This window comes from Phalaenopsis equestris, unplaced genomic scaffold (assembly GCF_001263595.1).
Source record: "Phalaenopsis equestris unplaced genomic scaffold, ASM126359v1 Scaffold233999, whole genome shotgun sequence".
In the NCBI taxonomy this organism is placed as follows: Eukaryota; Viridiplantae; Streptophyta; class Magnoliopsida; order Asparagales; family Orchidaceae; genus Phalaenopsis; species Phalaenopsis equestris.
In genome coordinates this window covers 34909-47778 of record NW_018251927.1, presented here as the reverse complement: position 1 = coordinate 47778, position 12870 = coordinate 34909, and the positions used below count along the sequence as shown (strand labels likewise).

Here is a 12870-nt window from a genome sequence, read left to right as displayed (position 1 = left end):
TGCCCGGCATAAATCCAAATTGATTATGAGAAATTTTCGTGATGCATCTTAACCTATGTTCAATTACCCTCTCCCATAATTTTAAAGTATGACACATCAACTTAATTCCTCTATAATTTGCACACTCTTGTGCATCCCCTTTATTCTTAAAAATGGGGATCAAAATACTCTTCCTCCACTCCTCAGGCATCTTTTTAGTTTTTAAAATAATATTAAAGAGTTTAGTAAGCCAAGAAACTCCCAAATCTCCCAAATATTTCCACACTTCAATTGGGATATCATCAGGTCCTACAGACTTTCCACCCTTGGTTTTCTTTAAAGCCTCCTCAACTTCTTTTTTGCTAATGCGACGGTAAAAATGAAACGTTTTATTATTATTTACGATATTAAAATCACTAAGTTCGATCGTATTTTCAGAAACTTCATTAAAAAGTTTATCAAAGTAACTCACCCACCTATGTTGAATATCTTTTTCTAAGAAAAGTACTTTTTAATTTTGATTTTTAATATACTTTAGTTAAATCTTTACTTTTCTTTTCTCTTTGTTTGGCTAGTTTATACATATATTTTTCACCCTCCTTAGTATCTAATTTATTATAAAGATCGTTAAAAGCAGAATTTTTAGCGTCACAGATTGTTCTTTTAGACTCCCTGCGAGTCGTTTGATATTTTTCCTAGTTCTCTAAGTTTTTACATTTAAACCAATTTTTATAACATAACTTCTTAAATTTTATCTTTTCTTGCACATTATTATTCCACCACCAACTATTTTTATTTATAAAAAATTTTTCTTTTGATTCTCCAAGCACATATTTTGCTACTTGTTTAACAGTGTTTGTTACTTTCTCCCACATAATATTTGTTTCTTCATCACAGTACCAAAAACATTGCAGAGAAACCATCTGTCAACCTCATTTTGAAGTCTTCTTTTTTCCTCTCCTTAGAGCCTAAGATCTAGCCTTAAGATTTTCATGACTGACTGTCCTAAAGGACTAGAAATGAGACTCAATCCTATAGAAACTCGAACCATCTCTTAACTCTTTTATGAGGTCTCATATGGGTGGTCTCGAGTCATCCCCATTGAGTGAGCCATCACTATTGGGTTGAGTGGCTAGGACCAACATGTGGAGGCCCAAAGAGAATTCCCTATAGGATCTAAAAGCCTTAGCATACCACTTATGACTGGCATACCCTTCATCGTCAATTAAAATTGAAATTAGTTCTCAAAATAATCGAACATGAACTAAAATTCAAAGAAAATTAAATTTGACGCATTTTTGACCCGATCATCGACGACTTGTCCGGAGGACCCCGAATGGCAAAACGGACATCGTGAGTCCATCTAGAATGTTGATTTTAGCTGGGGAGGACACCCATTTTGATATAGTTTCGTGCACGAGCAGAAAATACACAAATTGGAGAATTTTAAATATTAAACATTATAAAACTTAATAATAATAAAAAAAGAATTGTCATATTTTCTAAATCCCTAACTTACGCTCCTCCCCCTCTTCTTCTCGATGCTTCTCTGTTGCGAACTCTCTCGAACCCTTCTTCGCGAAGCAGCCAAAGCCTCCCTCTCAGGAAGATTCTTCCCCCTTTTTCTCTTCCCCTCTCGAGAACCCCCTTTCAGCCGAAGCCTAGAGCCGAACTCACCCGAGCTCCCCATTCTCCCATTCGCATACCGTACTCGCACTCCTACAACTGGCGGCACCTCCTATCTACCTCACGCGGTTCTTCTCCACCAAAACCCGGACTCGTCTCTTCTCAAGCCGCAAGATTCAAAAGGCCCCTTCTCCATCTTAAGCAAAAAAATACAAAGCTGCTTTCCATTTCTAGACACTTCAAAAGCTGGTTCGATGGTTTGCTCGGTTCTTTTGTTCCTCCCAGCATTGTTAATTGATTTTATTAATGTTGGTAACTTCATGTAATCCTTTAAATTTCTTTCTTCAGACTTTTCATTTCATTTTGTTTTTCTTATATTGATTTTTTTTTCTATATTTGATGCTTGGCACTTCATTGAAGATTGCAATTCTCCATCTTGATACTGATTCATCCAGAGATGCAGACAGATCAATGTTCTGCAAGTTTACATAATATTATCAACGACCCACTTAACACTAATGACTTTGATAAGTATATTCACAGAACATTAGGTTTAATCTTTTCGTCCAAACTGTATTCCTAATGTGACACTTGTTTAAAATTTTATTTTATAAAACTCATATTCCCCTTACCTACCACGACCTTGCTTAATAAACTCACTACATAACCCTTATATATATTCACATATCTAACACAAACTTTTTTTACATATATACCATGCAATCTTTTCATATTTACGTTTCTAATACATAAGCTTTTATACTTACATACCTACGATCCAATTCTTATTTGTTTCCATTTCTAACACCCAAAGTTTGATATTTGCAATAGTAAGTTACAGAAATGGAAAAAATATTACATCAGGGCTCCGCATGCAGAGCAGATCGCAGAGTCCAATGTCGAGCTGATACGTGGAAAGTCGGGGCCCACCTGCATAAAAAACGTAGAAAACGCACGACCCAGCTTGACCGTGTTATAGGAATATTACCTCTCGTTATTATGAATATTTCCCGCGTTATTCATGTATTATTGATGTGTTATTGAAGTGATTTGAGATGTTATTGATCCTTAAACAACAATACTAATAACACATGAATAACGAGAAAATATTACATCAATAACACATCAATAAAACATGAATAACACACGAAAAACATTGATTGAGGTGATTTTGAGATGTTATTGTTCTTTAAACAACAATACTAACTCAAACTCACTTCCATATCATATTAATAGCACATCAGTAAAAGTTTTTATCTTGTCGTTTGGTTGAATCACCTCAATAACACACCAATAACACATAAATAACGAGAAAAATATTCAGAATAACGTAAGAGAATATTCAAATGCGATGGAATATTTCTATAACAAATCAATCGGGTAGGGTCGCGCGTTTTCGCTTTTTTTTCTTTTTTTTATACAGGTGGGTCCCTTCTTTCCATGTGTCAGCTCTACATTGGACTCCGCAAACAGCTCTGCATGCGGAGTCCTAATGTAATATTTTTTTCAATGAAATGAGGGTCATTTACATACATATCCATTTTTATGTATTTGCATATCAAACACCTACATTTTGATTTTTTACAGTTCTATCGCCCAAATCTTTCATATCACATTAAAAATATCACATATTTAAATTATAAAAAAGGGGGTTAAATACATTTCTTCATGCGGAGCAGCATATGTAAGGTTTGTATGTAGCAATTGAACTTTGGAGCTTGATATACAAACACATAGAAGTTGAGTGTTAGTCTATATAAACCTTCCTAAAACTAAACGTATTGTTGGATCTCAAAGAATATTAATGAATTTCTTAACCTCTAATTCTATGTGTTTCAGAACTTTAGTGTTGTGCTTAAATTTAATTTTCTGTAAAACTAGAAGCCTAACTCATTAGGCATATGGAGAATGGTTCTGATGGCTGTTCTTTGATTGTAATTTTGCTAAGATAACTTCTTGCGTTACTGTCAGCCTACCCATGTGGGGTGAACGGCTGCGTTTTTTTTGCATTAATGGTGAAATGTAAATAAGTGGATTTTCTTTGATGATGGATCACTGAAGAATTTATGCCCCTCTAACTCCTCTCGAGGCTCCCCTTTCTGAAACAGTTTTTATTTTTTATTTATTTATTTATTTATTTATTATTATTATTATTATTTCATTTTTTAACATAAGAATTATCTGGTATGTATGTAAATGCCCCAAAAATTTTGGATATATCTTAAAATTCTTAATATAACATTCAGATATTTTACTAAGTTTTGCAGGTACTAGTCATAACGGCACAAATATTACATGTCATTGATAGGTAAGTTTACCAATCAAATATCAAAATTGGTTTTCTTATGTTAAGCTTTTATTGTTATTGAATGTTGGCAACACATTTAAGGGAGAATAGATTTACATTCATGAAGCTCAATTTCTATGTTCTAATGACTAATTGCTTACTAATTTAATGAATTTATAATTAGTTTAATTAATCTAATTGATAATTAAATTAATATTTTCTTTATTTCTTTATTCTATAATAAATTTCAATAAATAATTCAAGAGAACATGCTAATCGATCTTACTAGATATCTTTTTACCTTTAATAAAGTTGAGTTGGTGGTAATTCCAGATACTAAGAACAGAATCCAGCAATAAAAACCTTGTGACGCAATCAACAGGAAACTTTTAATCAAAGGAGATTTCTTACTTCGTTGAATTACTTATACTTATTGGTTGTTTAGGAGGGAAACTCTTAAAATTCTACTAACCGGGCAGCAATAAAAACCCTCATATCTTCCTAGGCTATTTGCACGATCGGATATAATGCGAGTGTAAGCTCTAAATAATAAAATTGGCAGAATTAAACACTAAATAGCTTCACTTCCAAAATATAAAGTCAAATAATAGGATATTTTAGAATGTTGTCGGGGCTTGCCTTGAAATCTGTGACATCCCCTACTTATTCGCTCCTTCGGACACCTAAAATAACTGTTCTTATTTTGAGTCATTTTCTTTTGAATTTCTTGCGTACAATGTTGAAAACCTAAACTTTAAAAATCTTGAAGACAGAACCACTGATCTTGATTGAAAGTTTTCTTAAGTGATTCTGGTTATTTAAAATGTAATTAACTATAGGGGTTTGTCTCTATATGGAACTAAGAACCCAGGTAAAATAAGCTCTATCTAATCATTATATTAGGTACGGGAACTTGTCAGTCATACATAAAAGATTTCGCAGACCAAACGGATGTCATAAATTATTTAGTTTATATAATCAAGTCCGTCATCAAGTGATATGCTTACCTTTCAAGATAATGTATCACTTGTGATATTGTGTTCGGTTTTTTAAACTATTAAATATATGTGATCTATTTAGTCTCTTTTTTTTAAGTTAAAACACAACTTTTTAAAATTAAAATTACATACACATATATATATATATATATATATATAATTAAATTTAAATTATTTTCAAAATTTCGGCCGACACCAAGCCTCCCATTGAATTTTCTAAATGGTAAACTATAGACGTACTTTAAATATACAATTCATGCCATTGCAACTAGTGTCAGACTTTTGTGCATAGATAATATAAATTTCTATCATATCCTCAAATTGCATAAGAGATTAATTCTCAAATGAAAATTGTAAACGTTAAATTAACCTCAGTTATAGAAAATCAAGTGTCCAGACATGGAAAGCGACAACTTGAATTATCTCTAGGTAGGGAAACGAGTGAGTTGATTACCAAACTTTAAAATGCTGAGTTACTACCAAAAGGATCTCCAAACAGATCAAGCAGGAATTATGCAGCACATATTGAGTGCTAATCTAAGAATTATCTTTTCGACAATAACAACAAAAGCCTTTATCCCACTAAATGGGGTCGATTACATGAATCTTTTTTCTCTATTGTGTCCTATTGAGTGTCATATTTTCATTTAATTCTAATTGACTAAGATCATTTTTCATACAATATGCCTAAGTCTTTTAGGTCTACCTTTACCTTTCTTAACATAAGTTGAATTTAAAACATCGATTCTCCTAACCGGATAATCAGATGGTCGACGTTTAAAGTGACCAAACCATCTAAGACGACTCTCTCTAATCTTGTCCATCATTGGAGCTACAACAATAGATTCTTTTTGCATTTTATCTGTAAGTATCAAGCCACTCATCCACCTAAACATTTCTCATCTCTGCAACACTTAATTTTCTTTTATCTTTTATGCTGCACTGCAAAGTCCAATATTCTACGTTCTAAAGCAATACAGGTCTAACCAACATCTTATAAAATTTTCTCTCAAGTCTAGCGGTACTTTTCTATCACACAATAGGCTCGATGCATTCATCCACTTTAACCAACCAACTTGAATTATATTAATAACAGCCTCATTTATATCACCATCACTATGAACAATTGACCTGAGATATCCAAAGCGATTAAACAATTTAATGATTTGATCACCCATAGTTACAACACTACCACTAGAGCTACTACTACAACTATTAAAATTACATTTCTTGTATTAAGTTTTAGATTTACTAAAACGAAGGTCTTTAGACTCCAACATTGACCTTCATAATTCAAGTTTTTTCTGAACTATTCACTAGCCTTATCTACAAGAAGGAAATCATCAGCCAAAAGCGTACACCAAGGTAGATCCTCCTTTAAATGTTCAGTAAGAGCATCCATAACTAAAACAAAAAGATATGGGTTTAAAGTCGATAATTGATGTAATCCAAATGAATTAGGAAAATACTTGGTCAATCAACCTTTTGTTAGAACACAAGTAACAATTCTAGTATACAAATATTTAGTGACTTGAATATAAGTCATATCAACATCTTTCTTTTCTAGAAGTCTCCAAAGAATTTCTTTTGGAACATTATCGCAAGTTTTTTCTAAATCAATAAAAATCAAATGTAAATACTCCTTACTCTCATTGTACTTCTCCATCAAACCTCTCAATAAATGTATAGCTTTCATATTAAACTTGCCTGGCATATATATACATATGGATAAGAATTATCTTTTATACATAAAAAAAACTAGAATAAATATTACTCTTAAAATAAAATAAAATAAAAAACCGAAAAACCCAAAATAATCAAAACATTTAGCACTAATTCCACCAAAATAAAAGTAGAAATAACAATATAAACTGCTCATGAAATGTTTGTGAATATAGTAAAAAATTTCTTCTTGATATCATCTTATCTGTCACACATTTAATTTCACAGGCAACTCAACAATCATTAGGAAGTCTTTAATTGATCGAAAACCAAAAAAATAAAAATTATATATGGATATACATAAGGAGAAAATATAAATTAATTTTCTTGGTTATTTATATTTTCTTGGTGATTTATATTTGACAAAAGAAATCACATGGGATAAAGCATTAGATCACCTCATGCATTAAGACCCTATTGCCTATGCATACTTATAGGACCTCCATATTATTTCCCGCTTTCTTTCCCTGCATCCAACTTGATGATGCAAGAGGCTAATGGTGAGTCACGCATACAAATTCTAAAGTCAAGAACTCAGCGCAAAAATCCACACCAAATTAGAAGCAAAGAACACTTGATAAATTCCCCCAAAAGCAAATGAATTATGAAGAAATAATTTACTTTAGCAAAGAATGTAGGCGGGAAATCAGACCAAGGTTTCTTCAGACTAAGGTTTCTAAATAACCTGCTAGAATAGAAGCTAAAACAACAGGAAATGACCGAAAATTATGCAGGGTTAAAGTTTTTTATTCGAAAAAACAATTTCCATAAGTAGAACCACATCGTCAAATAGTTAACTGCATTAAAAAGAATCGATTCAAAACAAAATAATAAATACATAAAAATAGCAGATAAAAAAATATGCTAAATTACCTTATTTTAATGGCTTTTAATAGTTCTTTCTTAAGAAAGGGGAAAGAAATGTTCATTTGCCCTTACCATCATAGTATAATGTGTTGGAATTCTTATAAACGACTGCCCTAACAAAGGTTATAGAAAAAATGTCCTAAACGTAGTCACATCAGCAATTTTGAACGTCTGACAAAAAAAGTTTTTTCAAGAAATAAATCTCGAAATTTGCTTTAACGGAAAATATAGACAGTTCAACCATTAAAGCATTCCTCATAATTCATGAACCTAAATATAAAAAACAAGAAAGACGTGCTCGAATGTCCCTTTTAGAATAAAGTTGATATCGAAGACATTTAATTTCATGACTCGGATTCCAAAGCCATAATATTATATAATAGCACAAAAATGCTTGCCCAAAGCTAAGTTAAGCAAAAATAAATAAATAAATAAAAATATAAATCTAAGCTTGTACCTACCTTGGGCAATATTTGAGCCGCCTGAGGAGATGATTGCAAAAAACACAACAAGGGTTTCAATTCTTTGGACAATTCCTTAAATAATCCATCAGCTAATTTCCGAGTTGCTTTACAAGACTGAAAATCTCCTGTCCTAGAGAGATCTTGTAATGAAGTTTCCAGCTTTTCATGAGCTGATAAGCACCTTTTGATAACATTCTGAATTCGCTGGACAGTAGCTTGCACCTATCAGAGAGAAACTCATAAAAGTGAAGAGGGCGTAAAATATGAAATTATATTAAAAAATCTCCCAGCAAAAATAATGCCATCAAGAGAAAACTATAATGTTTACTTAATCCATAAATAACTAGAAGTACATTTTTATGAAGCTTGATCTAAAAGAGTTGAGATGTTCTTGGCATTAAATCCTTTGGCTTCATAGTGTTGCAAAAACTTTTAGCTAAACAAAGGGTAAATAAAATTTAGCTGTTTAGTAGAGAATATCCTTCAGCTACCAACTCTAAAATATTGACAAAAGTACATCCAATACAGGTAAATATCTGTTAAATATGCATATTCCAATGATACTAGTTCCCCAGCTATGTCAAGTAACTATTTTGTCTCATCCACTCTTGCATAATAAAAAATAACAAAATAGTTAGAACCAGAGGTTCATCAGGAAGAACATTAAATTTTGAATTAAAAAATTTATACTCGCAATGTGGAAGAAATCTTGCAACAAAAAATCAAAAACATTAAATGATAACATAGCTCTATGAGTCAGCAAACCCAGTAAAAATATTTTATGGGACATTTACATACATGTCACTGAATTTCTATGTATTCACATATATAACATATAAACTTTATTTTTTACATTTATAGCACCCAAATCTTTCATATCACATTAAAAATACCATTATTTTCACTTCTAAAAAGTGAAATACACCTTTTCATGCATAGGAAAGATGGCAGGTATGTAAATATTTGAAATTTAGGTGTTAGATGGTATGTATGCAAATCTTCCACATTTTAATTGCTTTCCTAGAATAAAAATATAATGTGCAGTTTAATACTTGAAACAAAGAAATAAAAGAAAAAAATGATGGCAGCGCTCTATAAGCCAGCAGCCTATCCATACCTCATCCCACTGAAGTTTAGCAATATATGAAGCAGAAAACTTCGAGATTGACAGGTCTGCGTGCATGTATGCAATACATGCAACAAAAAGAAAGAAGAAACCGGAAATTAACAACAGAGGCTCCCTATGAAGTGAAAGGTTGTTAAACTTGTAGTGAACCTACAAAGACAAAAATAAAATGTTAAGAAAATAGCAGGCTGATATTTATAAAATTAAATTACATTATTCATGCTAACACTACATATTAGAATATTTTAATGGCTACTAATAGCCATTATTTATTTCTGATTATTCTGAATTATTTCCTTTTTTTTCTATTTTATTATGTGTTATTTCTTTCCCTTTTCAATTACATCCTGAGTTTATTTATTTCCTTTCTAGTTGATCCTGTAATAGGTATACTTACCCCTCTTTGTATCAATAAGATGTATATTGTTTTCTATTCTAACATGGTAACAGAGCTTGAGCCTAGATCCGGCAGCCCCCAGCCTCCTCAACCGGTTCCAAGAGTTGCTACCACCGCCTGATTTTCTTTCTGGGGAAATCCCGAGTGAAAACTTCAGCGTGAGAGCCTTTTTTTTCCTGTCTACCGTGAAAACCTCCAGCGCCCCTGTTCCCGTGAGATTCATGTCATCCCAGCCAGCTTCCAATTCCTTATTCCTGTGAGATTCCAATTCCTGTGAGAAGCCAAGGAGCTTTCCCAGCAGCCATCTTCCACCTGCAGCACCGCAGTGCATAATGTTTCGGACTACAAGGACCCCAATAGTCAGCCTCAGTTCGTATCCTATCGTAGCCTCAGCGCCCAGCATCTACTACTAAGCCCTAAACTCCAGCAATCCAGCTTACTAGATTTCTGTGATCAAGCTTCCGACAGATCTTCATTATATTCTTCAGCTAGTACTATGTTTCGGAATCCCAACCAAATCTCGTTTGGCTCAGTTGGAATCATGGCAGATTCCTCCAACACTGAGCCACCTTCAGACTATGTTCTTGAGTCCTCCGGAGGATCGAATCCAACCTCCGTTCCACTACCAATCGGAGGACCGGAAGCTAACATGAATTTTCTTATCACAACTCATAAATTGAATGACAACAACTTTCTTCAATGGTCCCAAGCAGTGTCTTTGTTCATCAAAAGATGTGGAAAGTTTGGTTATCTCACAAGCATGGTTTGTGAGCCTCCAAAGACTGACCCGGCATAGATCAACTTCATCAAGACTTCGATTAGCCGATCATAAATGTTCCTTCATTTCGCTAGTGTCCTTTGGATAGCAGTTCATGATACCTAATCAGATGTAAGGAACTCCGGCCAATTCTATCGGATGTCCAAGAAAATCCATGAAGCAAAACAAGGATCCAGGACAGTGACCCAGTACTACAATGACCAAGTTACATTATGGATGTAATGCAACTTATATTATAACTATACATGGGAAGCTCCAGCAGACCTATCTCTCTTTCAGAAAATTGCAGAAAAGGACCGCATGTTCCAATTTCTGAAAAACCTCAACAAAGATCTTGGCGAAGTCCGGAGAAGTATCCCTGCTCGGGATCTCTTCCTTCTATTCATTGAAACTTGTCTCAAAAAGAGCAGTGAGATGTCAGTGAATTTTTAGCATCAAGTTTAAATTTGATGGATCCTTTGAACACAATAAGGCACGATTGGTAGCCAAAGAGTACTCACAGACCTACGGAGTAGACTGCAATGAGACATTTGCTCCAGAGGATAAATTAAACAATATTCAGGTTCTCTTAACCCTGACAGTGAATCTGGATTGGACCTTATTTCAGCTTGAACGTTGATCTCACAGAGGAGGTTTACATGGCCCTTCCTGCAGGCTTTGACTACACTACTCCAAGGGGCAAGTATGTAGATCGTGAAAATCTCTCTATGGACTGAAGCAATCACCACGAGCAAGGTTCGGCAAGTTCACAAAGGTGGTGGTAGACCATGAATTCACTCGGGCTCAATCAGACCACATACTCTTCTTCTGACATTCCTCGAGCAACCAAGTAGCTATCCTTATCTTTTATATCGATGATATTGTCTTTATAAGGAATGATCTACCAACATTGAAATCTCTGAAGGACATTCTTGTAGCCTACTTTGAGACAAAGGACTTGATACCTCTCCGGTACATCTTAGGCATGGAAGTTGCTCGGTCACCTCAAAACATTTGCCTGTCCCAGCAGAAATAAGTCATTGACCTTTTGACAGAAAACAACCTTCTTCTGTACAAACCAGTAGAACTTCTTGATGTTCTAAAAAAAGTTCCTGTAAACAAGGCTCGCTACCAGCGTCTTGTGGGAAAACTCATATATCTTGCCCATACATGCCCCGATATATGTCACTTAGTTGGGATAATAAGTCAATTCATGCATAATCCCTATGAGCACCATCTTCAAGTAGTCCATCAGATTCTCCACTATTTAAAAGACACACCAGACTCAGGTTTGTGTTTTTCCCGCCACCGCGCTCGCAATTTGTTGTTTCACATATGTTGATTAAACTAGATCCATCCATGATCAGCAATTTACCTCGAGGTACTGCTCATTTGTATAGGAAAACTTAGTCACGTGGAAAAGCAAAAAACAATCCATGGTTGCTTGTAGTGTTAAAATTTCACTCCATATCATTATAAATATGTGAGGCTATCTGATATGCATCATGCTCCGTTAACTAAGCATGCTAGTCTCTATTCCCTTATGGTTGTTTGTAAAAATAATACTGCCATTAACATTGCTCACAATCCAGTACAATATGATCGCATCAAGCACGTTGAGATTGACTGATACTTCATTAAGGAAAAACCCGTGTTAGGGGAAATTTGTACTTCGTTTGTGTCATTCAGTAGCAAACTAGCGAATAACCTCACAAAGAAACTTCCTCGACCACTATTCGATGATTTCAAGTCCAAGTTGAACATGATTGGCATTTATACATCAACTTGAGGTGGGAAATAGAATATTTTAATGGTTGATAATAGCCGTTAGTTATTTTTGGTTATTCTTAGTTTTTTTTTTTTTTATTTCCTTCCTTTTCTATTATATTTTGTGTTTTTTCTTTCCCTTTTCTATTATATCATGAGTTTATTTATTTCTTTTCTAGTTAATCTTGTAATGGGTATATTTATCCTTCTTTATATCAATAAGATGTATGTTGGTTTCTATTCTAACACTACATATATCCTAAGGTTTAACGAATTACTTGATGTGTGTGTCTCTATGTATAATGTATTCTAGCCTTACATTGTTCACAGACCTAGGATGCTTTATAAGCGTCTATTCTTAAGGGTCATTTGGCGCAATATCTTTTTGGTGGTTGTACGTTGGGTGGATATGGTGTTGTCTTGTAGTGTCGTGGTTGTGGGTTGTGTGTGGAGGTGTGTTTGAGTGGTTGTGGGTTGTGGTGGTTGTGTTGTGGGTTGTGGTAGTTGTGGTGTAGGTTGGATGGTTGTGGTGTTGTGTCTTTGGGTTGGCGGTTGTGGAAATGTGTGTAGAGGTGTGGTTGGGTGGTTGTGGTATAGTGGTTGTGGATTGGGTAGATGTGTTATGTGTTGGGGTGGATGTGTTGTTGGTTGTGATGGTTGTGATGTGGTCTGTGGTTGTTATGTTGTTAGTTGTGGTGGTTGTGCTGAGGATTGGGTAGTTGTGTGATGGTTGTGGGATGTGTGTGGAGATGTGGCTGCGCGTTTGAGGTGTGGTGGTTGTGGGGTTGTGACTTGTGTAGTGGTTGTGGGTTATAAGTAGATGTGTGGTTGGGTGGTTGTGGTGTGGTGGGGTGGTGTTGGGGGTCGTGTGGGTGTGGTT

General features: G+C 34.3%; 1 protein-coding gene across 2 annotated transcripts in view; it reads right to left on the bottom strand.

Annotated features, from left to right (window-relative positions):
• The window catches only part of LOC110038814 (dolichyl-diphosphooligosaccharide--protein glycosyltransferase subunit 1A), a gene marked incomplete at its 5' end in the record, with an annotated part of 49700 nt that overhangs the window by 4520 nt on the left and 32310 nt on the right, over positions 1–12870 (bottom strand). Inside the window, 3 exon segments of one of the 2 annotated variants that reach the window (XM_020743723.1) lie at positions 7021–7089; positions 7941–8165; positions 9061–9219. In XM_020743723.1, the coding sequence (XP_020599382.1) occupies positions 7060–7089; positions 7941–8165; positions 9061–9219 (414 nt within the window). 2 annotated transcript variants of the gene reach the window in all.